The sequence below is a fragment of the Megalops cyprinoides genome, chromosome 9 (assembly GCF_013368585.1).
Source record: "Megalops cyprinoides isolate fMegCyp1 chromosome 9, fMegCyp1.pri, whole genome shotgun sequence".
In the NCBI taxonomy this organism is placed as follows: domain Eukaryota; kingdom Metazoa; phylum Chordata; class Actinopteri; order Elopiformes; family Megalopidae; genus Megalops; species Megalops cyprinoides.
In genome coordinates, this window is record NC_050591.1 from 21,706,087 (window position 1) to 21,729,642 (window position 23,556).

General features: G+C 42.2%; 2 protein-coding genes across 2 annotated transcripts; both read left to right on the plus strand.

The window, feature by feature from the left end:
• Positions 1-13,285: 13,285 nt before the first annotated feature.
• p2ry12 (purinergic receptor P2Y12) lies at positions 13,286-16,036 on the plus strand. The gene is made up of 3 exons (XM_036537615.1): positions 13,286-13,427; positions 14,950-15,032; positions 15,124-16,036. The coding sequence occupies exons 1-3, from the start codon at positions 13,329-13,331 to the stop codon at positions 16,034-16,036; spliced, it is 1,095 nt and encodes a 364-aa protein (XP_036393508.1). The 5' UTR covers positions 13,286-13,328.
• Positions 16,037-19,190: 3,154 nt separating this feature from the next.
• On the plus strand, positions 19,191-21,946 carry LOC118783664 (P2Y purinoceptor 13-like). Its single transcript, XM_036537616.1, has 2 exons — positions 19,191-19,232; positions 20,988-21,946. The coding sequence occupies exons 1-2, from the start codon at positions 19,229-19,231 to the stop codon at positions 21,944-21,946; spliced, it is 963 nt and encodes a 320-aa protein (XP_036393509.1). The 5' UTR covers positions 19,191-19,228.
• The last annotated feature ends 1,610 nt before the right edge of the window (positions 21,947-23,556 follow it).

The window sequence follows — 23,556 nt, forward strand, 5'->3', positions numbered from 1 at the left end:
CTGGCTAGTTAGACTACAGTAAGTAGCCACTTATAATTTAGGTAGCTATTTATTATAGCCAGCAGATACCACATTATCATATCTTCATACAGCTGAGTAAACATCCAATTAGCTACCTACCTGTCATATTATAGCTAGCTGGCAAGTTGTTTTAACCATATAGCTCATGCTGTATATGGTTGGCAGCTAAGTAATTCACCACTTAGTTTGCTTTTATGCTGTGTTAGGCTTAGTTTTCTGTGTGCTTTACATTCTTCTAGCTAACAAGCTAATCCAGTCAATGGAGTAACAAACCCCCTCCCGTTACCTCCTATGGGACGGGGACAGACTCAATGTGGCCCCCAACGTTATCAAGGAAGGGTGCAGGGGCGTGGACTGGAATGCAGCCCTGCTAATGCTCAACAGCAGACTGTCTGGTACGCTTGTGGCTACCTGTGGCTTCATAACCGTACTGTCAGTGAACTTGACCATGCCAAGCACATAAACTGGGCCTCGTAAATGTGCTTAGTCTCAGTGTGAACAAGGTTTAATTGTTTTTCCAGACCATAGCTTTGTCATGTATGAATGAAATAATGTAAGCTTGTTGTCGACTCAAATTTATGATAGTCGGCCTAGTGTTGTAACTGAGTTTAAGTGTTGCATCTTTATTATGTTGCAAATTCTTATCTCTCTAGCTGTTGTAGTATGGAGGACTTAACTGTTACAAATCTTAAAAAAGAGTCACCAATTTATCCTTATATGCTGTTCATCAGAATGTATTCTGCAGGGCAGCTCACCTTTTTTACCTTCATTCTGCTGCTGGGCAGTACAGGTAAGCCACAAGTAATTTATGAAGGGTAAAAGGGCCTCCAGGGATGGTTCCTAAAAAAAATCAAAAGTACCTTCCACACAAATGTCATGTATCGGCAAATCTAATTAGTGCATGAAATATGTTTTCATAAAAAGCTAAGAGCAAATGATTGTTCGCTCAGTTAGAAACACCAAGCATACACCAAATGAACACCCCATTACAGAACTGATTTATATGTACAAACATTTTACATGGGTATTAGAACACCCCAGGTGCCTGTTAAACGAGGCCAAAAATATTATCAGCGTCTGCACTCAATGTCGTCCTTGTATAATAAATGTTAGCTAAAGCAGGTCCCCTCTAATTTAAACAGAAGAACAAAGTGGGGTTTTTTTAAACAACATATGGACTTGGTTTTGTTGTACATGGTGTCTATTGCTTAGAGTGAGACGGGTGGACATGTGTGAGACAGATTCAGGTCTGAATAAGAAAAAAGCACATGCACTTTGGTAATGTGAGATCCCCCCATGCTTGCCTGTGATTTAAAAAGGGGAGAGGGGTGCCTTACTTCTCCAGCCCAGCTCAGCGGGCTCAGATCTAGCACCCACTGAGATTTACACAGTGCACAGGTCCTGTCTGAGTACACAGAGGGTTTGTGTCAAATACTCTGAATGCCTTAAACTGTGCAGCTTTCTATCAAAGGCCACTGTTTTCCTGGGCACATCACTTTAGGCACAGAGGCACACACACACTCACAAACATCTGGTACCAGGGAGCTAAAGTTAATTCCTGCATTCAGAGTAAAATTGGTGTGGCTTAGAAAAGGAGTGCTGAACGCTCATGTAAAAGTCATGCAATAATGTGCAATGATGTCTAATTAATAATCAGCTCTTAAATGGCAAATGTCCACAAATGTCCTCAGCTAAATGTCTCAAATAGTCCACAAGAGAATTATGACTAGCATTAGGGGTGATTGTGCAAGCAAGCATGCCTGCATGCCTGTGTGTTAGAGGGGAGAGAGTAACAGTAGCACGCATGGTAGGTATGCTGGGGGAATGAATAGTATAGGGCAAGGTGTAAATCTGAACCACATAAAAAGTTACAAACTGAGTGTTGCCAGTCCCTGACCGCAGTGAGGATCACACTGGGCTGTGAATGTTTGTTACCACTGCATGACAAAGCCACAGGCAGGCCTGGAAGCGAAGAACCCTGGGAAACTGCACCGGACACTGACCCAAGCTCCAGTCTCTGATTTCACATTTATCACTACATTATCTGTATTTCGCTTCAATGGCAAAAAACTAAACATTAAGCTGTACCTGTCACTCAGTTGAATATTTAAATTGCGAACATTACTGCTGTGAAGGACAACATGCAGCATTCAGCTTAAGACGAGGAAATGAGACAGAAAGGCCTAAAGAGTCAGACAGAAACAGTGGCATGACAACACAGAGGGACAGACTGAGTTAGAGAAAACAGCACAGTGAGTGAGATGAGGAGACAGAAATATGGAATAAAGGAGGGAGAGGGAGACGCAAAGAAAAACACAAACAAAGAGAATATCAGAGGAATACAATTAGAGGCAGATGATAGGACCAAGTACAGAGATGTCCTACCAAGTACAGAGATGTAAAGGCAGAGGTGGCATATGGGAGACAGCAGAGCGCAAAAGAGAAGGAAGGTGATGAGATTTGAATCTCACTGTGCAGGGATACTGTGGATCCTGTGCTTCAGAACCATTACTCCATTATGATGCTTTACAGTGCGTTATGACTGAGGATATACAGCATCTCTGCACTGTGAGATGTAAATCATTGCACATAGTAGCAGCAGAATAAGGACAAGGAATGGTTATTTCTGATGCCCTATTCAGCATGTGCTGCTGTTCCATCCAATCCCGCCCCCCACCCTCCTCCATCTCCCCCTCCCCAGGAAACAAAAACATCAGGTCAGGAGTCAGAGGTCAAGGGGCAGGGGTCAGGGGTGAGGGGGGAGGATGCCAACATTCTTGTACCTGTGCTGCTTCCTGCAGGATTTAAATATTCCTGCCTTGACTCTAAACTGATATGTATTGCGACTCCAGGAGAATTCTGCATGCACCGGAGAGGATTTCAGAAGATTTATTGATTCAGGAATCGATGAATCAGCACAGATGAATCATCCTGATTACAGAAACAGGCGCCGGCGGCAGCTGTGGAAACACGGCTTTGTTCCACATCAGAGAGACGTCTTCAGGCAAAGCACTGACAAGGGCTCATAACAACATTACATAAGCAGACATATTTCAATAAGCAAACCGTAACAGGCCCCTCCCTTGGGGATGGGGGGCATTGTGATGCAGAGCAGATCCAACCTCTGGGCATGTGACCAGCAGATTTGTACGCTCTGATCCCAAATGGATCACAGCCACTGAGCCGTGGAGCAAGGTACTTTTACCTGGGTTAGTGCTGTAAAAACCCAAGCTGTGTAAACACCTTCCAGATTTTTGCTGGTCACTTTTGGATGAAGGCCTCAACAAAGGACCAACAAATGAATAATAACCCCTTTTCCCTATCGAAATATAAAACCGTTTCCATGGACACGTGCGGTGTGTGTGAAACAAATAGCAGTCTGTCTGTTGTGCAGCCGAGTCGGATCTGTCTGCAGTGTGGGCAAAGAGTAAAGCATGTTCAGGAGCCAGTCTGACTGGAGCAGTGGAGTAATGGGCCTACCGAATGCTGCTGTTTGTCATTGTAACTGCATACATACAATGCACACATACAGGCATATATATCAACACACAAACAATATACGTACACGGACACACTACTCACATACAAACCACCTTATGCCCACCCCATTTTAAAACATCCCCCAGTCATCTGTGTTGTCATGAAGTTAGCACTCTGTAGGTAGGCAGATAGTCTTAAACTTCTGTTAACTGCTCAAAATTACAATCATCTTCTTCTGAACTTTACGTCCATGCTGCATCGGTCTCCTTTCCTCTCTCTGACGTGAAACACTTCACAGAGACCTTTGTGGTGATTTACAATCCTCATCCTTGAAAGACACTTCGAATTGGTCCCCATTTCATGACCCAGTGAGGACACAAACAAATAAAAATGGACAGGTCGTCAAACCATTTCATCCCCATCTTCAGGCAGGGGGCGGGGAGCCAGACGTTACATAAAGAGGTATTTTAACTGGCGAGGAGGCAAGGAGGCTGGGAGAATGAGACGTTTCTTTCATTTCCAGCTTCATTATTGCCTCAGTGGGCCCCATGTTTGTTTTGGCAGAGACGGCAGGACGGTAGCTGCGTGAGGGGGGGGTGGCTGTGGGGTGCGGATGAAGGGAGGGGGACGTGCGGTTGGGGGGCAGCGGGGATTTAAGCTGGAAAGCCTTGTTGATTTCCTTTCTTCCCCTTTCTGCTGAATGCTTGCGCTCCCTCCAGCAGGACCCCAGGATCGCATTTCACGCGTTTGTTCTCGAGTATTCTACGCGCCATTCATAACACCGCTGGGCTGACCTCTGAAAATGTGCATATCAAAGCAAAAGGAAGCGCAAGTCAGATCTGAAGATAGTTCTATCTAAAGGGTTTTGGCTCGGACCACTCATAAGGGCAGCTGTCTATCTCATCCTCAGCACCTGACACATATAGTATATCAGAGTGACATTCATGAGAACCAGATGAACAAAACATAGACTAGTCACCTCTGTGTTCTCAGTTCAGCAGGCAGATGAAAAGCACGCTGAGAAAATGTCTGACGAAGGGGCGATGCATGGAAAGACAGACTCAGACAGGCGTACAAAACCATTTTGAGTCCTGCTTCCTGCCTTCCCATCACTCTGCTGGTTCAGTGGATAATGGATCAGTAGTACTGGAAAGCAGACCACTAAAACCAACCTGACTCAGCATCATGGTTCAAATCTCCCCTCACTGAAAGCTACTCCAACATCGGTGACATGTGAGTAACGGGGAAGATATCCAGGATAGTGCTGATTTTGGACTGGGATCAATAAAAACACACACAAGTGTGCAGTCATACACACTCACAGAATAGAGCTGCAGAACTGACATGGGTGTTGATTAGATTATCACATGGACACCACACCTTTGAGCAATTATCGCCATATTGAATTTAAGCCAGTCACTTTTTCAATAGCAAGCCAAGTGGTCTGAGGCTAGTCATTAATGAGGGCTAGTAGTCATCCTTAAATGTAATAATAATAGTAATAATAATGATAACAATATGAAGAAGAAGAAGAATTTATTAATAGAAACATACAATAAAAGTAGATAAAGGATAAAAAAAAGTTTGCATTACATATTACACAAGCCCCTCACAGAAATATTCTGTTCTCCCCATTGCACATATTGAAAAATGTTACTAAATTTAATTTAAACAGGAGCACTCAATTTAATGAAAATGATGCCTTCATACAGCAGGTAGTTCCTGAGAAGGTGAAAAGCTGACAGTGTCTTCTGGAGTTAATAAAATCCTACTCTGCTCCTCCATGGAGCAGAGGAATTACCACATTGTTAAAAGACTGCGAAGGGCAAAGATGCTCTTGGTGGGTTCAACCTTCTTGACAATGTTTACTTTTTGAATCAATTGAATCCATTACTGTGAGATTGCTCTACCTTGCCTGGCAATACAACATAGTGTTTCCTGAGTGCTACTTAAATCATCTCCGCATTACCAAAAGCTGGCAATGTAGCATCCCTACTAGAGTTTTTTGTAGTTATTATGAATGTCATGCACTGTATCCAGTTCAGAGACTGTCACTGCAATCTCACAAGAAAGTATAAGCAATAAATGCAGCAGACTCCTACTCCAAGTCTTGGATATATGTGAACATGTCTTGGTGCAAACTCTGTATCTTAACTGTATTTGTCTTCTTCTAGTTTGTTTTTTTTTCATTTAGATGAAGTCCTTTAAAATAACTTGTCTATATCACACTCTATGTTCTGTTTAAGAAAAAGGTTCTGTTGGATCAGAAAGAACAAAATTTCCATGTTTCAACGTCAATAACAGAGAACGTGTTTGTATAAGACTAAAGCCAGTTATTTTAGTTGTCTTTATTTGCTTCAGTTAGTTCATTGAGCTTGAAAACACCAGAACCACCCCACCTTCTTCCGCAGTTTTCACAAAACCTGCATGTATCTATTACACACAGCTGTCAAGCACAGGCTTCAGAAGGTCTACCGCACCTGAGAAGAATTTGATCGTACAGACGTCTGACTTTATTTGAGACCACTGAAGCGTAGAAAGTTCTCTGACCACTATTAATAATTCCACTGGCTCAGCTTTGGCCTGATACAAACCCACTTTGAATTTGCAGTTAAAGTCACAGTTGAGTAGTCTTTACATTTTGCACTTGAAGCTGCCAAGATCTTTCTGTCCAGAATATAAAGAAGAAAAGAAACCTTGAAACTGTATGATACTTAATAAGTGGTCACCAGAGAACCTCTCAGACAGTGACCTTTGTTGCCATGACAGCTGCACGGGAAATGAAAGTCTAAGGAAGCAGGTCTGGAAGTTGCAGACAGACAGTTCTATTGTTAGAACAAAATTTAAGAAGCTGATGTGCCAATCACTGTGACTCACAAAGGACAAAGGCAAACAAGAGACCCCTCCTTTTGGCATGAAGCATTTACAATCTGGCAGGTTGCAGAGGGTAACCAGCAGATCAATGAGACTGCATCCTGTCACATCACATGCTGACTTTCACCAAGTTGATTGCACTCAGGCATTTCCAACAGTGTGTAAGAAGTCACATCACTACCAATCGTGCCAGGATAAATATTGTGACACATTGCAGGTGTGTAATCATGTGCAATGAATTCTTGCAGTTAACCCTAGTGACACAATGCCCCTCCAGTCAGCAATGATCTGAATTTAAAGGACGTAACGAGATTTGTGTTAAGCATCATAATATTAAAATGTATTTGTTGAATGGCCGTCATGCATCTTTACTCAAGGCATTTCTTAACAGAACATGTACTCAGATTGTTTCATTTTATATGAAAGAAAAAATTGACTCAATTATGATTAAAAAGCATTTTTATAATTGGTTTAAATTTTGAATTGACAATAAAAAGGGGACAATATCCAGAGTAAGCAATAATATTTTTTAAACAATGTTTGAACATGTGTTACAGATCATTATAACATGATGCACCACTACTATGGTTTCAATTATGCTAACCATTGTTTTCTGTATTTAAAATTGAACAAGTTTTTGCTCATACAAAAGAACCTTCAAAGAAGAATACCAACCAATAAAATGCCCCACAGGGCCCTGCTGTTCTGATGATGAGACAGTGAGGACACAATGACAACCAATTTACCAATGAATACACTGGTGACCCTTACGAATGGCCATGAAGCCAACACCTCTTATCATTACCTAATACAGCTGCCTCATTGTTCTACACTACCACTATTCCCCCTGCTCAACACTGCTGTTCCACATTGTCATGCTGACCACTGCTCCACGCTACTGCCCTGATTACTGCTCCACAATGCCCCCTTGACAGTGCTCCAGATTGCTCCCTTGACTAATGCCCCACATGCTGCTGTGATCACTGCACCACATTGCTGCCATTGCCACTTCTCTACAATGCCCCCCAGGCCACTGTTCCACACTGATGCTCTGATCACTGCACCACACTGCTGCCCTGATCACTGCTCCACATGCTGCTGTGATCACTGCACCACACTGCTGCCCTGATCACTGCTCCATACTGCTGCCCTGATCACTGCTCCATACTGCTGCCCTGATCACTGCTCCACACTGCTGCTGTGATCACTGCACCACACTGCTGCCCTGATCACTGCTCCATACTGCTGCCCTGATCACTGCTCCATACTGCTGCCCTGATCACTGCTCCACACTGCTGCTGTGATCACTGCACCACACTGCTGCCCTGATCACTGCTCCATACTGCTGCCCTGATCACTGCTCCATACTGCTGCCCTGATCACTGCTCCACACTGCTGCTGTGATCACTGCACCACACTGCTGCCCTGATCGCTGCTCCATACTGCTGCCCTGATCACTGCTCCATACTGCTGCTGTGACCACTGGTCTGCCCTACTCTCCTGACCACTGCTTCACACTGCTGCATTAACCACTGCCATCTGTGAAGCCCTGAACTCTTTGAAAAGCAATGCTGTTCTGCCCCAGTTGTGTACAGCCACAGTACAGCCTGTGTTTCATTTTACTGCATCACTGCATTTTAGATTTACACTTTTTTTTTCTTTTTTAGACAAGAATTCCCAGAGCCCATTAAAATCAGGTTATGACGGGACCACATGGTCACAAAATCAACGGGCCACTTTCTCCAGCTCCCAGCTCACTGTCCACACAACCCTGTATGTCAGAAGACCCTGGTCCCCACAGCATAGGAGACTTTAAAGTCAGTGAGGACTGTGAAGTCACTTTCACAGTAAAAGACTCATAATTCATGAAAGGAGGCCGTATAGAGCAACATTAAAACTAGATATCCTTAGCCTGAGCGCTGCCGGTGGTCTTCCCCTGGGGCTCTGTGCCAATCCCTCAGTTTAATTTGTGCAGTATTTACTGCAGTTAGCAGCTCAGGGTAATGACATTCCTGAAAAGGCACACTGGAGGAAGAAGGAGATTACAGGCCTGTTTTCTATAACCTGCCATGTACCACAAAGTCTCTGCATCGGTTTTGTCTGCATCGTCAGCTTCCATTGAGGTAATCTTTCAGCAAACCTATTCTTATACTCCATATGTCCTTATCCTACAGAATTCCCTTATCCTATAGAGTTTCCACTACCAAACCTCACCATCAGCCAATGAGGTTCTGTGTAATCTCCCTCCTGTTCACTCAGGCCCATCCCTCTTCAATTTCCACTGTCTGATCATGCTACAAAAACTGCTCTTTCCGCTAAACTTCAATTCAGCCTGGAAATTGACCTCAGCGCTCCTGATGTGACCCAAGATCTGTCGCCTGCTTTGTAAGTGGCTCTCAGTAAGAGCATCTTCCCAAATGTAAATGTAAATTTCTCGCTCTCTTCCCAGAATACACAGACCAAACACACACAAATGGGAGAACTGATAGGACAAGATAAGCACAGCACACAGTCCAGTGTTTGCATTTTCCAAATCGCTCGCCAAGCCATGGCAAACAGCCAGTTTCGGTGAATGGCGGGATAACATCCTGTGTCGTAGACTCACGGAGAAACGGCGCTCAAGTGGTCTGTTTCCTTCTCATTTGTAGCACAGACATATCCATCAGCTCTGTTCCATTTTAAATCCTAACAAAGACATATCTAGCAGTCAAAAATATCAAGTTACTCAGATATGCAAATCATATATTCTGCTTATTTCAGTAAGTATACGCATTTGTAAAAATAGCTCTGCCACTCAAAATATTCATATTAGTGGTTAGTGCAGCAGAGCTGAAATTAGTAGCTATTAGTAAGTCCTGCTTAAAACCAACAGGGTAACAGAGAGGTTTCAGTGGTAACATTGGTTCCTGAGACTTGATTAGCTAGCTGACGGAGCAGGGGCAAATTTCCTTTAGCTCGACTGGTAACAATGTTGGCCGTTAGAATTTAACTGTGCAATGAGAAAAGGGGTCCAGATCTCACTCACAGAGGTACCAACATCTTTCATGTTTGTTATATTAGCACAATTAGCCCAAAGCTTCTATGTCTGCATTGCAGCACAACAACAACTGAAACTTTAAGGTTCCTGACCTGACAACCTGTTCTTCTCTGACAGAGCCTGCTCAAAGATGTTCATTTTTAAACAGACTTGAATTAATGTACGGCCAGATGTTTCTGTCAGGTTGATTTCTGGTTGAACACCGTGAGGACTGAGAACTGCAACAATAAATCCTCCTGCCCTAGAACATTCATGTGATGGTACCGCATCCAAATAAATGCACCTACACAGGATCAATTATTAAGGAAGGAACATAAATGGAGCTATGCAGAATCAAACCCTACAGACCAGACCAAGCCCCGTCTCACTTCACTTTGCACTGGCCAGAAACACACCTGTGTCTTTTCTAGGAAGGATAGCTGTATAAACACCTGACATGAGCTCTCTGTCACCAATGACAGCTCCCACTCTTTCCTCTTTTGCAAGGCAAAACCAAAAAAAAGATGATAGCAATGAGGAAGCCACTTTTGCTGGTTCACTTTGGATTTAAACAAAAAAAAAATCTTTTGCTGAGGCTGGAATATAACAGCAGCAGATGGGCTGCAAAGCATGTTTTTTTTTCTTTATATTTACCATGCAAGTACAAGCCATAGTCTCAGGACAAAGGGCCATGTGGCTTGGTGATTACACAAGCTATTACCATTGAATAGAGCAACACTTCATGTAAACATGACCTCAATACATTACATGGTTAATGATTTTTACAGGCACTTCTGGGTAAAGTGTCAGAGCAGGATGATTGTAAAACCTATATGGTTCTGTTCTCTGGAGAATTCAGCAGGTCACCACTAAAGTGCCTGCTTATTAGTGTGTCTGTGTGTCTGTGTGTGTGTGTGCTTGCCTGGTTCTTTGTCACTCATAGATGTAAAGATCTCCAGGGGCAGAAGTATCATCATAGATCTTACAGTGCCCAACTCCCACCCCCCTCAAATCCTAACCAAACCCAAATTCACAGTTCCATGGCAAATTCATTTCTACTCACATTGTAGATTGTTCTGGTTGAAATTTTTCTATAAACTATAATATAAACCAAACAAAACTATAAACAAAAATTTCTCATTGCCTTGCAATGTTGGTCCACATTTACAATATTATCTCCCATCATTGCCAAGACCACACAGCACTGTGCTTTTTGAGCACGGTACAGGGTCAATAACCTCATCCCCATGTTTAGGTATGATCCTTTTCTCAGCCCTGCGGCCAAAGATAGCCTCAACTCTTCCTGCACCAGTCATAAAGAGGCATCTACTCATTCTGTATCCCGTTCTTAATAAATGCCATGCCCATGATTCATCATGCCAGGCTTTTACAAGCCCTTTGTCTGCATGTTTTGCTTCAACTGACTCAAAAGTTTTTTTTCTCCGTTTTCACCTGAGATTGATCACTCTGACCAGCACCCATCTGCAAGAATGCAGCCGTAATGAGCAAGGCTCAGGGAATGGATGACTATTGAGTAAATGGTTCTCAGGAGAGACTGCTGCCACAGGGGGAGCTTGAGAATGACCACCAAGCACCAGAGTACAGCAAGTGAAAACAGCAACATGACACCATTAAAAATGCATTACTCCCCACCCCTCGCATTTCCTCTCAACAGAGCAAATGGACAGTCAGTGAGTCATTTCCACTCACCGAACCAGGCCACAGTCAATCACCCCCAAGTCTCCCACACCAAACCGTAACCACTGGCTACAGAGGGTGATTAAGCTGGCTGTGTAGAAATAAAGAGAGAGGCGATGGATGGAGCGGGACCAACGAGTCAGATATGGACCCACAGACATAGACAGACGCTAGAGACAATGCAATGACGTGGGGGTGATGAGTTTGCAAAAAAAAAAAGTCAGACCTGCCCACTCCAAATGACATTTCCATAAAGGAGAAATGCTCAGCTCAGAGACAGGGAAACCTTTGATAAGGATGTCCAGTCACCTATTTAACTTCTTATGGGCTCTGGGGACTTCATGTTGCACCTGTAAGTATCTACATCACTCCAACAGTTATCAGATGCTGAAGCTGATTAAGCTTTAGAGTGACTTCATATTGAAAATGATGCAATGTTTTTCTCTGTTTTAGGTTTACAAGCGTATGTGTGTGTGGGCACCTTTGTGTGTATGCATGTGCTTTTACTTGACAGATTACTTAAATGGGAAGTGACCGCATGAAAGGCTGCAGGAGCGCTCACAGCTCAGCCCAAGGGAAAGACATATTTCTCTTAGGCGCAATTCCCTTAGAGCAGCTCCCGCACTTCCTGTGACAGAGGGGCCCACACGGGGCTCTCTCCTCAAATGTTCTCTGTTCTCTGGTGCAGATGGAAACTGGATCATCTTCCGAGACATTGGGCAAGACTCCAGACTGGCTTATTTTTAAAAGTCTGTCTGCCACAGGGTATTTTTGTTTGAAGGAGCTTCCGCTGTCTTTAAGCCCCCCTTTCTGGGGCAGCCATCTCCTCGATTGGCCACTATACCAGTGCAACAGGCCAGAAAAAAACATACGCTTGAGTGTTAAATGCCATGAGAGCTTCTGTGTCTTTTGGGGTTAATTGGTGCAGTTTTATATACTCTGAATCTATTTACATAGATGCAGTTCAACACAGTCCTTAAGGGAACATGGTAAAATACTAAACAAGGTAATTTATTATCCATCTAATAAATTGTCTAATTTATTGTCTAACTAAAAAAATGACAGCAGAAATTAGATGAATAAACACTAATAAAACCAAGAACTGGGTCTGACATCAAGAGATTCAAGAACTTTATTGTCATTGTACAAGCACAACAAAATTGCAACGACATCCTTGATTTAAACTTTTTGGCTTTATTAACTTCGCAGTGGCTACATTGACTACAAATCAACAAAAATACTGGAGATTGCGAAAACCTAAAATGAACCATAACAGAACCATAACAGGTGGTTAACTCACAGACGTCATTTGAAAGTAATAAAAACCAAATGTCCACTGAAAGAACCTAATCCACCAGTGTAATGACATACTGTGTAATCATACGTGATACACCCACTCATACACACGCACACACGGGCACAGCTTGCATGCACCCCACACTCTCAGATTTACACAGTGACTCACAGTTTTTTTATACATTTTTCAAACAAATGTGGAGCTCATATTTTGTAAAACCTTTGTAAAAAAGTTCTGGTCATTATCATTATCAAAACAAGAGCAATAGTAATTAAGCTTGTATCCCATGGGTGCCACAAGCTAGTGAAAACCAAGGCCTGAGGTTGTCGGTGGCTGGAGTTTGTGTAACCCAGTTCACTACAATTTGTTTATGACAGATTTGTTCATATTTACTGTAAAGGCCCATTAGCCATTTTCAACGGAAAAGATTTTTGTTAATCTGAGAAATACTATATTTATTAATGATTTGACATCAATATTTATCAGAGTTGCATTTATTTTTAGTATGAATCATCAGCGTAACAGCTGGTTAATAATTTGTTTTTTTTTTTTTGTTTATTTTTTTGGTGTATGCTTTTGCAAGCTGTAATTGTCAAATCTGATTAAAAAAGAGGCATTTGTAGCTGGAGAGTGGAGAGTTTGCACTGTAGTGTTGAGAGTATTTGCCTTCATTACAACTGTTATGCAAAACAAATACAAGCCACTGAGGAAAACCGAGGATTTTAAGAGTCTCTCTTCATTGTTACAGTTTTGTAATATTATTGAAATGGCTGAAGTTTCACTCTGGAAGGCAGGAAACAGAAAGCAGAAGAGAGGTCACCACCCTCCTCAATCTCCTCCCAGATCAGCCATTGCCCTCTGCTCCTTACAGAGCTGCCCAGTTGCAAAGGAGAAAGAAATGTTGTTTCATGTCTTCTCAGATTCACTCTGAAGAGTTTCTGCATGTTTATACAGAACTGGCCTGTCTACCTGCCCACAAACTTCCTAGAACCAACACCAGCACCAGCTTTCGAATCTCTGCATCACCCACACGGGGGCAAGGTAAGTTATCTGGACCAGGTCTCAGAGCTGTCAGAGTGACTACTCAACAGTTGTTTGTTGTAACTCCAGGAATATTCAGACACCCTGAGAGTGACAAATTGTGGCTTCTCCCTCACTTCTGGCTACAACGTGGGACATCACACCAACATTTAGCAGTTCTAAACATAACCCTGTTGTTTCCTGTGTGGATGAATACCATATTCACCACAGTCATGGCTGCTATACCCAGTGGATTGTGATGTGGGAAGCAGAACAGGAGTCTGTGCCCTTGTCCTGATCTATGTCCTCTGGTGGCTTCTAATTGAGCACTCACTTACTGTTGTTTTTTTTTTTTTTTTTGAGGGAGAAAGAAGAGCATAATCTGTAGCAATTGCTATAGCTGTCCTGACAAATGTTAAATGGGAATTTTATAAAATGTTCTGAAGCTCAGTAGATGAATACAATCCAATTTACAAGCCAATTCACTATAGGATGCCACGGTGAAATAATTGGCATGCTCTGTAGAACATATCTTGTGAATGCCCTGTTATAAAATTTGTTTCTGAAACACATCGCATTTCAGTTCTGAAACATTATAAATCATGCTCTGAGTTCTCTCTTTTAAAAGGGGATTTTAAAAGACGCCTTCCTCTTTCGTGTTTGTGTTTGTTTGTGTGCGTGCATGTCTGTGTTGTCTCAGATTATTTCTGCCACTGATGAAAAAGCATTGCCTTAACTGCAGGTTGACTGTTCATCATGCAACAATGAGCGGGAGCCCACAGCAACAGGGGGTAGGGGTGGATAGGTCAGCCAAAATTTCCTTGTCTCACAGCTCTCAGGCACCTTGTGATTCATCAGGCCCCTGTGAGCTGCAAAGATGACATCAATGGAGTAGTGCCCATCCTCCAATTGGTGCACACCTCTTTGTGATGAATTGTCAGGCTTTTAGTGGGAAAAGAGGCATGTGACGGCATGCATATTGGAGGTTTGCATTAATTTTACCTCAGTGCGCCTGCATAAGTGAAGAAGAAGGTGATACAGGCCTAACATACAATGCGAGTCCCAACAGGCTGACTGAATGGGAAAAACATTTAAAAAGTAAGCTCTGCAAAAGGGGCTTTTGAAGCAACACCTCAGCTTAATCTTGAAACCCCAAACTAGATGAAGATATAGTTTCTGTTGGTACTTTAAATACATTCTGTGTATCAAAATATATGCACACCTGTGTGTCACATAACTTCTGGAGACAGATGCTTAGCCCCCTTTGATAAAACCATGAGGCCACAACCTCATGTGGAGCTCTTCCCACTGCCAAGAGTGCCATCACTCTTTTTAATACGCCTGTGTACAGAAATGTTATGTGTGCATATCAGTTGCTTCAGTGAATGAGAACAAACACAATGCAATTAGTAAGCAATGCCAAATGGAGCAGAATGTACAGTGCCATTCTGAGTCAGCACTGTGTTGCCTGAGCGATCTAACTATAGCTTCTTTAGGCATGCAGAACACCTCTGTTCATTTCATTTTACCCTATTGCCTCCAGGCAGACAGCACACAGGATGAACAACATTACGGAATGTTCTGTGGTCCTAGTCAATCAGACCCTGGCCAGTCACAACCAAACAGGTGAGGGGTGTTCCCGTGACAACGTGCTAAAGACAGTGGTATTCCCAGTGCTCTACTCTCTGCTCTTCCTCCTGGCACTATCGCTCAACAGCCTGGCCATGTGGGTCTTCTTCAACATCCCAAGCAAGTCCCACTTCATCATCTACCTGAAGAACATTGTGGTAGCTGATGTGCTGATGACTCTTACATTCCCCTTCAAGATTCTCTCAGACTCCAACTTGGCATCCACACCGCTGAGAGTCTTCGTCTGCCGCATCTCCTCTGTGGTATTCTACCTCACCATGTACATCAGCATCCTCTTCTTTGGCCTCATCAGTGTGGACCGCTGTCGCAAGACCCTCCGGCCCTTCACTGGCACCAACGCCACTGGCCTGACCCAACGCAAGCTCCTCTCAGGGGCCATCTGGGGCTCCCTGTTCGCCCTCTGCCTCCCCAACATGATCCTAACCAGCCTTGCCCCCACATCCCCCAACTTCAAGTGTAGTGACCTAAAAACTGACCTGGGGCTCACGTGGCACGAGGTGGTCAACTACGTGTGCCAGATCATCTTTTGGGGAAACCTGGTCACTGTGGTGCTGTGCTACACCCTCATCACTAAAGAGCTATACAGCTCACTGTCCCGCACCCAGGTGGAGCGTGGCAGAAGGACAGGACCGAGGAAGAAGAGGGTGAGGGGGAACGTCTTCCTGGTGCTGGCTGTGTTCTTTATCTGCTTCGTGCCCTTCCACTTCGCCCGCGTGCCCTACACCATGAGCCAGACCCGGGACATGTTCGACTGTGGGCTCAAGCTCTTCCTGTTTCAGCTAAAGGAGAGCACGCTCTGGCTGTCCTCCATCAATTCCCTCCTGGATCCACTCATCTACTTCTTCCTCTGCAAGTCCTTCAGGACATCCCTCTTCAGTACCCTTCACCTGTCCCCCAGGCGCTGCTGGGCGCTGCACAGGAAGCGGGCTTTTATGGACACAAGCAGCAGTCCGGTAGAGATGTCCTCCTCTCCACGGTAGAGGGCTCAGTTCTCAGTCACTGAGTGCTGTGATATGTCCCTTTAGGTACTCTCAGTGAAACACAGACCTCAAGACCTCAGTTGCACCTGAGAAGTTAGAGATTTTCTTTATCAGAAAGAAAACAATTTCTTTTTCAATATAAATTTTCAGTGTCTTTGGAATGGGGGTCCACCCAGCTTGTGGGAGAAGCAGCAGACAGATGTCACAGATTTTCTCTTAACAATTTCAATTAAAGACTTGTTATTTAATTAATCCAAGCCCAGCACCATGGGGTTGCTTAGGCACCTCCAGATGGACCTCAGTGCACCCCCTGTATCCTTATATCCCGATGTCTACATAGCATTTATGACTTTTTGTCCCCCCCCCCACCCCCCAATTGCACCACTCTGTATTTTTACCTGGTACCGGTCTTGCCTTGGCAGGAAGCTAACAAGAACTGTCCGTTTTTTTTCATAATTTTAGCATAATTGTATTCTACCACTAGGGGGAAGTATAAGCACACAAGTGACAGATCTCTTAGACAACATTGTAAATATGCTAACATACCATCTAAACATGACTTGCTAATGGTAATTTTTATCTTATACATCAGTGTTAGGCTCTAAATTCAGTGTAGTATGATGATTGTATGTTGATCTTAAGGATAATTACTATGTAAAATGTTTTTGACTGCAGTGGCGGCGGATGAGCTGGAAACAGGGGAAGCCACAAGGGGAAGCTGGAAACAGGGGAAGCCCAAACATTACCTTTAAATTTATCATTACTTTCAACCTGTTTCCCTTTATCCTCCTTGACGAACAATAAAACAAATAATTCAATAAAACAATCTCATGCTGTAGCTTTCGCAATAGCGTGCAAATTTCAGACAATCTGCGGTGTTTTGTGAGCATAATCATTTATTCTAATAACACAATTGGTGTTGATTATTCTGTGAATTGAAAGTGACAGGTTGAAAGTAATGATAGATTTAAAGGTAGTGTTCTGGCTTCCCCTGTGTCCAGCTCACCCACTGCCACTGTTTTACTGCTGTGCTTATTTAATCCAGCTTTCATCTCAGTGCTTTTTTGTTGTAGTTATGGTTACTCTGTGTCCATACATCTGATGTTTTGCTATCTGCCCTGATGTTACAATTTGTTAAGCAAAGCATGATGCAGCATGGACCTTTACCGCACTGCATGCAAAAACACAATCAGCTACATCTCTGGTGTCAGCTTTGAAACTGACCAAGGCAAGTGTTACATTGCACTCCAGACCAGCTCTATGTAAGAGAGGTTTGTTTTAGGTGATCATGCTATCAAACACCTTTAAATCAAGATAAAAAATAAAAAAGAAAAAAGAAGGCAACATTAAAGAAGTGTTGCACTAAGTGGTCATGGCATGTCTGCAGTATCTTACTGAGATGGACAGTGGCAGAGTGTGTAGACACAGCTCTCCTGAAGAACCACTACTACCCCTGCTGGCCAAGAAAAGTTCCAAACAAATTCATGAAGTAGCAAACTCTGAGGCAGGGGTGAACTTTGGAAATCTGACTGGCTGGAGCCCTGCAAGTATTACAGCTTTAACCAGGTAAGCTGATCTCCTTTCATTAAAAATGAGAAGAATAAGGATATCCCAATTTACAATCCCTGTACAGTTAAAAATAGAGATTTTTTATATTTTACATGTTAGCCAAGTGATGGAGTGTAAGAGATAGCACTGTAGCCTCAGAGCTCCTTGTCCGGGTTGTTCCTGTCCCTATATACATGTACAGTCAAAGAATACCATTTAGATAAACTACCATTTCTAAACCTTCTCCTGCATGTGCACAAAAAGGTTTACCCTTTCACTCTTAACTCTGACACAACTGAAATGTAAGTACATGTACAATATGAAAAAAGAAAGCGTCTTTGAAGACTCACTTCATGTAATTAGACTCTCCTCTAATGAGTTTCTCCCTTATGAGTTAATTACCTTTCTCAGGGGTATTAAAGCAATGACCTTCCTGGATGCTGAACCTATAAACCCTCTGGTCAACTCCCCAAACTCCTATACTACACTGACATCATGTGTATTTTGGGTGATGGACAACAGAGATCCACTCACTCATTCAAAAAAGCATCGAAATGGATCAGAGGGAAGAGGATTCATCAATATGAGAGAGACAGGAATTAAGAAAGAGAAGAAAGTTAAAACTTGTGTAAGCTGTAACTCTCCACTGTCTCTGCTGCAGGCTGACCGCGATAAAGAGAAGTTATCACTCTGTACTTCTCGAATGATGACTTGCGTTTTTATCTCTGCGCTGCTGTTTAATGTTTCTCAACTGCAGAGCCAGGAAACGGGCCAAGTTTCCCCTGATTAACAGTAAGAGCACCAAACTGATACTAATATGGGGGTTTATATTATATTGCTTCTTAATTAATCTAATCTATATTGCGTCTTATATTATATTGTTTATTTGTTATGGCCGATACTGGGATATAACATGAAAAATGAAAACAAACTTGGCCACGTTTTTATAACATGGAACACCCCACTATCTTCTTGTAATCTTCTAAGGACTGTTATTGAGGTTCAAAATGGTTCAAATAATGAGTTAAATGAAATACCAGCTAATATAATTAGCGACTCTTTTGCAGTCAAAGTGGAAATGCACTCCAAAATAAGAATTGTTATTGTTGTATGCTTTGCCTTGATGTAATCAATATAAGGTAGGGTTCTGTGGTGAAGCCAATCACATTTGGCAAGAGAATCTAAATCCTGATGAAGGCAAAACAAAAATGACATTTTGAAAATATGAAAACATTGATGTTGCTACCATTATGTCAATAAATAACAATTTCCTAAACTTTCTTTGGCAGAGCAGATGCATGATTAGGCTGCAGCTTTGTTTCACCGAACACTGTGAGACTGTTTATCAATAAATTTTAGATGGGTTTTAATTCCAGGTCAGAGCGTGACTTGTCAAGATCTCTAACTGCCAAATGAAAGTCCAATAATATCTGCTGTCTCTTCTTCTCCAAACCACACTGGTCTGTACTGTTAAACCATGCCACGAAGTTTCAATATATGTAAATTTGTCAGATCTGATAACAAGCATGTCACTGACAAAACATCCTCTGCATTCAAGGAAGTAGACATTTATAACTCTTGTGTAAGATGTTCAGAAAGCAGAACAGCAGTAACAGGTGAATCACTCATTCGTCAGGCTCCGAAATGAGTAAGTGCTTCATTAAGGTTTTTGTTTTAAAATGCTGTTTTAGATGCTTATTGCACTGCTTTATTATACTAATCTGATATTTCCTTGACATGACACTTTTCCATTCCTCTCCCATCATTGTCGCATCATTGTCACAGGTGTCATAATACAAACAAAAACTGGGATTATTGGTTTCCAAAATCTCTTACAAAAGAAATGAAAAAAATGCAAATGCTTATTTTCCAGAAACTTTCCAGAAAAAATTGATGCAAATGATTGCTTTCAGTTTCAACTTGGTGGTATGTGAGACAACGTACATACAGGGGGTAGATAAAACAATGGAACAATGAACCCCCAAAGGAAAAGGACACATAGTTTAAAGTAACTAAATTGCAATTAAAAAGAAGTTTATATGTGTTTCATTTTGATGTCAATAGTAATTACCCATATGTTTCTGCTATAGAAGATATTTTAAAATCAATTCTTTTATATGTGAGTTTCTAAAGCAACATGAGAGGTCTAACAGATTTTGAAAGGGGTCCAATAGGTGGTACCTGAATTGCAGGTGCATCAGTTACAGAAATGGCAAAATTATTAATTGTGTCAAGGGGAAAAGAGTAGGAAATCATAACAGCATATACCAAACAAGGAAAAACTGCATAAGGAAAGAGGAACAGTAGTTGCAAGTCTAAGCTTACCAACAAGAAAAGACACCAGAAAGGTTAGTTGCTAAAAACCATGAAATTATCACAAAATTATGTGCTCAAAAATTACCACAGAACTGAGTTCATACCGCTGTCACCTAGTGTCAACAAAATTGTGAGTTTCACAAAGCTGATATTTATTCTGAAACCACCTGCAACCAAAGGTAATGCACAACATCACATAACCTTATATAATGACCACAAAACCTAGACTTTTGAGCAGTGGAAGAAATCATCATTGTATTTTACTCTTTTTCCTACATCTGGATGGGTGTATGTTTGGAGAAAGCCAAAGGAAGCTCTAAACCTACATTGCCAGTTCACAACTGCTAAACATGGTGTTTGATCTGTTTGTAGTATATCCCATCTTGTGGGAGTCATTGGGGCTGATTATTACTGTTTGGTAGAATTACAGCGAAGGAATATGAAACCATTTTAGGTAAGCAGATGCACCCTATGGTGCAAAAATTATTTCCTCAAGATGTTTTCACATTCCAAGATGATAACACATCATACACACTGCTGAAAGGATTCAAGACTGGTATCATGAACTTTGGGCTGAGGTCGAAAGTTTTCCATCACTGAACTTTTAAAGTATGTTTAAAGAGTGTGGAATAGGTTTCCACCTCCTTCACTTCTCCGAAGGCTTCGTTCTGAAGGAATGGTCCAGTATTCCACTAGAAACAGTTCAAAACACGTATAATAGCATTCCAAGAATGATTTAGGCTGCTCTGAAGACAACAGGCGGACTAACTACTCATTTGTTAAAACATATTCTTTTTTTTGTTTTGTTTTTCTATTATTTTCTATATAAATGTTCCCAACAACTTCCCCTTCAACATACAATCACCTGACATGTACATATCAAAATCTCTTTTACACTGAGTGTAACATGTGCAAACCACAAAAACTGCTAGCTGCAAGACCATAGACCTTAATGATGAGAACAGTCCATTTTGGCTCACCGTTTTGCTTACATCTAAAGTAATGATAATACATTTTATTTGCACAATGTCTGTTGTGGATTGACGTTTTGAAGTGGCTTCAATGTTCTTTTCTTCCTTATCTGCAGGTAATACCAACTGTAGCATCAATGAGAGGATTGTTGACATGGCCATGCCCTGTCTCTACTTCCTGTTGTTTTTACCTGGTCTTTTGTTAAATGGGATGGCAGCCTGGATCTCCCTGCGTCTGCCGGAAAAATCCACATTCACAGTGTACCTGAAGAATCTGGTCGCTGCTGACCTCCTCATGACTCTGTGCATCCCGCTGAAGGCCACCAGTGACCTGCACAAGGCCCCAGTCTGGCTGAAGGCATTCGCCTGCCGCTACTCAACGGTGCTTTTCTACTTTTCAATGTACATCAGCATCCTGCTAATGGGAGTCATTAGCCTGGACCGCTATCTCAAGATTGTGAGGTCTTCCAGGAGATTCTTCTGTCAGAACCTGACCTTTAGCAGAGTGTTGTCCACCTCTCTCTGGATTATGTTGTTCTGCGCAACTGGTCTGCCAACCATGGTCCTCACAAACAGGCCACTCATCAACATAACCTCTGAGTACTGCATGTCACAGAAGGGTGATGCAGGGAAGAAACTCCATAAGGGTGTGACTTACGGCTGCATAGTGATGTTCTGTGTGGTGTGCATTCTGATCATATTCTGCTATATCTGCATCACAAGGACGATTCTCCAGTCATACAGAAACTCAAAGTGCAACAAGGATGGCGTGTCACACAAAACCAAAGCACGAGTGTTCATCATTTTGGCTGTGTTCCTCATCTGTTTCTTCCCGTACCATGCCTTACGGATTCCCTACACCCTGTTCCAGATGGACAGGACAGACAGCTGCAAGGAGGCAGCACTAAGAGTCACTAAAAAGGTCCTCCTGTGGCTCTCATCCACCAACATCTGCCTGGACCCTCTCATCTACTTTTTCCTCTGCAGGTCCTTCAGAGAGAAAGTGCTTGAAACATGGATATGTAGAACTCTTTCTCCTGTGTTTGTCTCAAGCAGTAATGAGACCTCACTGTAGGATGTACATCATGGGTAATGCCTGTTGGAGGACAGGGGGAGATGACCTGAATGTAACTAAAGGTACCTACCTTGTAACTACCTTGTTGACTCCTTATATGGTTTTTTTGCTTGTGTTGTACTCTGCCCCACTTGTAAGTCACTTTGGATAAAAGCATCTGCAAAATGAATAAATGCAAATATAAATGTAAAGGCCAGCACTGCACCCCTCAAAAAATTTCTACTTTTGACATTATTTTTCAAAATATTGTTGCAGTGGCTAAGTTGTACTGTGGTGTATTATTGTCTTAATCTTGTATACAAGCTAATTGATTAGTTTTGTCAGTAACCAATCAGTCAGTTTTGTCAGTAGCCAATGAAAGTCTCTGAATACACACTCATTTGTGATAATAAGTGACAATGAAATGTTTATGGAATTAAAAATATATGTAAATAAACCTAAGCTCAAAGTAGGTTCTTTCAAACAGGTCCTTCCTACAGGTCCTGAAAATGACTAGCGTTACACAACATCTATGAATAGCTGTAATGTTTAATGCATTGGCTAACCCTGATATATTTTTAACACATTACATAAAACATACCTCATATTAGCAAATTACTTAAAGCATGTTCATACTTTATGGCCCAGTTCAAACTTTATGTAACAGTTTAGGTTTCGATGTGCCCACGTGAGAAGCTAATTCATTTCATTAACACATATCCCTTAATGAAATTGAAGGTTCAGTGCCTTCACTTTGTCTGTGTGTTTGTTTTACTGCTCACGCCTGGAGGTTTTATCCATGGTTTTAAGACACACGTGGGTGGTTTAAACAAGGTCGTGCAGAAGCTGAACGGAAATGTCATCATCTTCAGCCTAGGCAGAGGCAAGTTGCAGAACCTGTTGCAGAGTAAAGCTACATCAGTTAAAATTTCATCAGCCTGTTTCAGAGTTAGGCTACATCAGCCAAAATCACCAAAATTAACACAGAAAGTTTTAGATAAGTACCAGAAAAAGCAGCTAGTGACAAATATTACTGGGGGATGGGGAAACCCATGAGTTAAACAGGTAAAACAAAGAAAATGATTCATTTCTGCTTGTGTTTATGTATATTGGTATATTTTGTTACTACAGAGTAGTGAAGCTGACATTTGGAATGTCTTTGAGCTAAACTATTTCCCTCTCTGCACTACAACGAACAGATTTCCCAGTTTGGACACAACATCATATCTCACAAAAAAATGTAATAAATACTATGTAGACTCCGGAATATAAGGAGACAAAGGGGGGTGCACTGAGGTCCATTTGGGGGGTACAATGCACCCCTAAGCACCCCCATAGCACCAGCCCTGCACCAACCACTGTTGAACAGTAGGGGATCCAGCTGTGTCCTACTTTAGCCTACACAGCCAGACCAGAGATCTAGCCCTGCCACAGACAGGGCCAAGACACATGCAACTTCCTGCTGTGCCCAACCACAGAGCAACACTGGCTAAGTCAGTATGATATTTAGCTGAAAGATTTTCAATGTCTTAAGCTTCTTACTTCTTTTAATAATGCTAAATACCAAGTAAACATCAAGTAAATAGTTCCCCTTGCCCAATAGTTTCCCCTTGCCCAAATGATTTGCAATT

What these genes read in the sequence shown, in the direction of transcription:
- p2ry12 (XM_036537615.1), top strand. Translation starts at nt 13,329, where the DNA reads ATGTTTATACAGAACTGGCCTGTCTACCTGCCCACAAACTTCCTAGAA. An exon ending in ATCACCCACACGGGGGCAAG is followed by an intron (nt 13,428 to 14,949) that starts GTAAGTTATCTG and finishes TATTGCCTCCAG; the next exon opens with GCAGACAGCACACAGGATGA. An exon ending in GGCCAGTCACAACCAAACAG is followed by an intron (nt 15,033 to 15,123) that starts GTGAGGGGTGTT and finishes ATCGCTCAACAG; the next exon opens with CCTGGCCATGTGGGTCTTCT.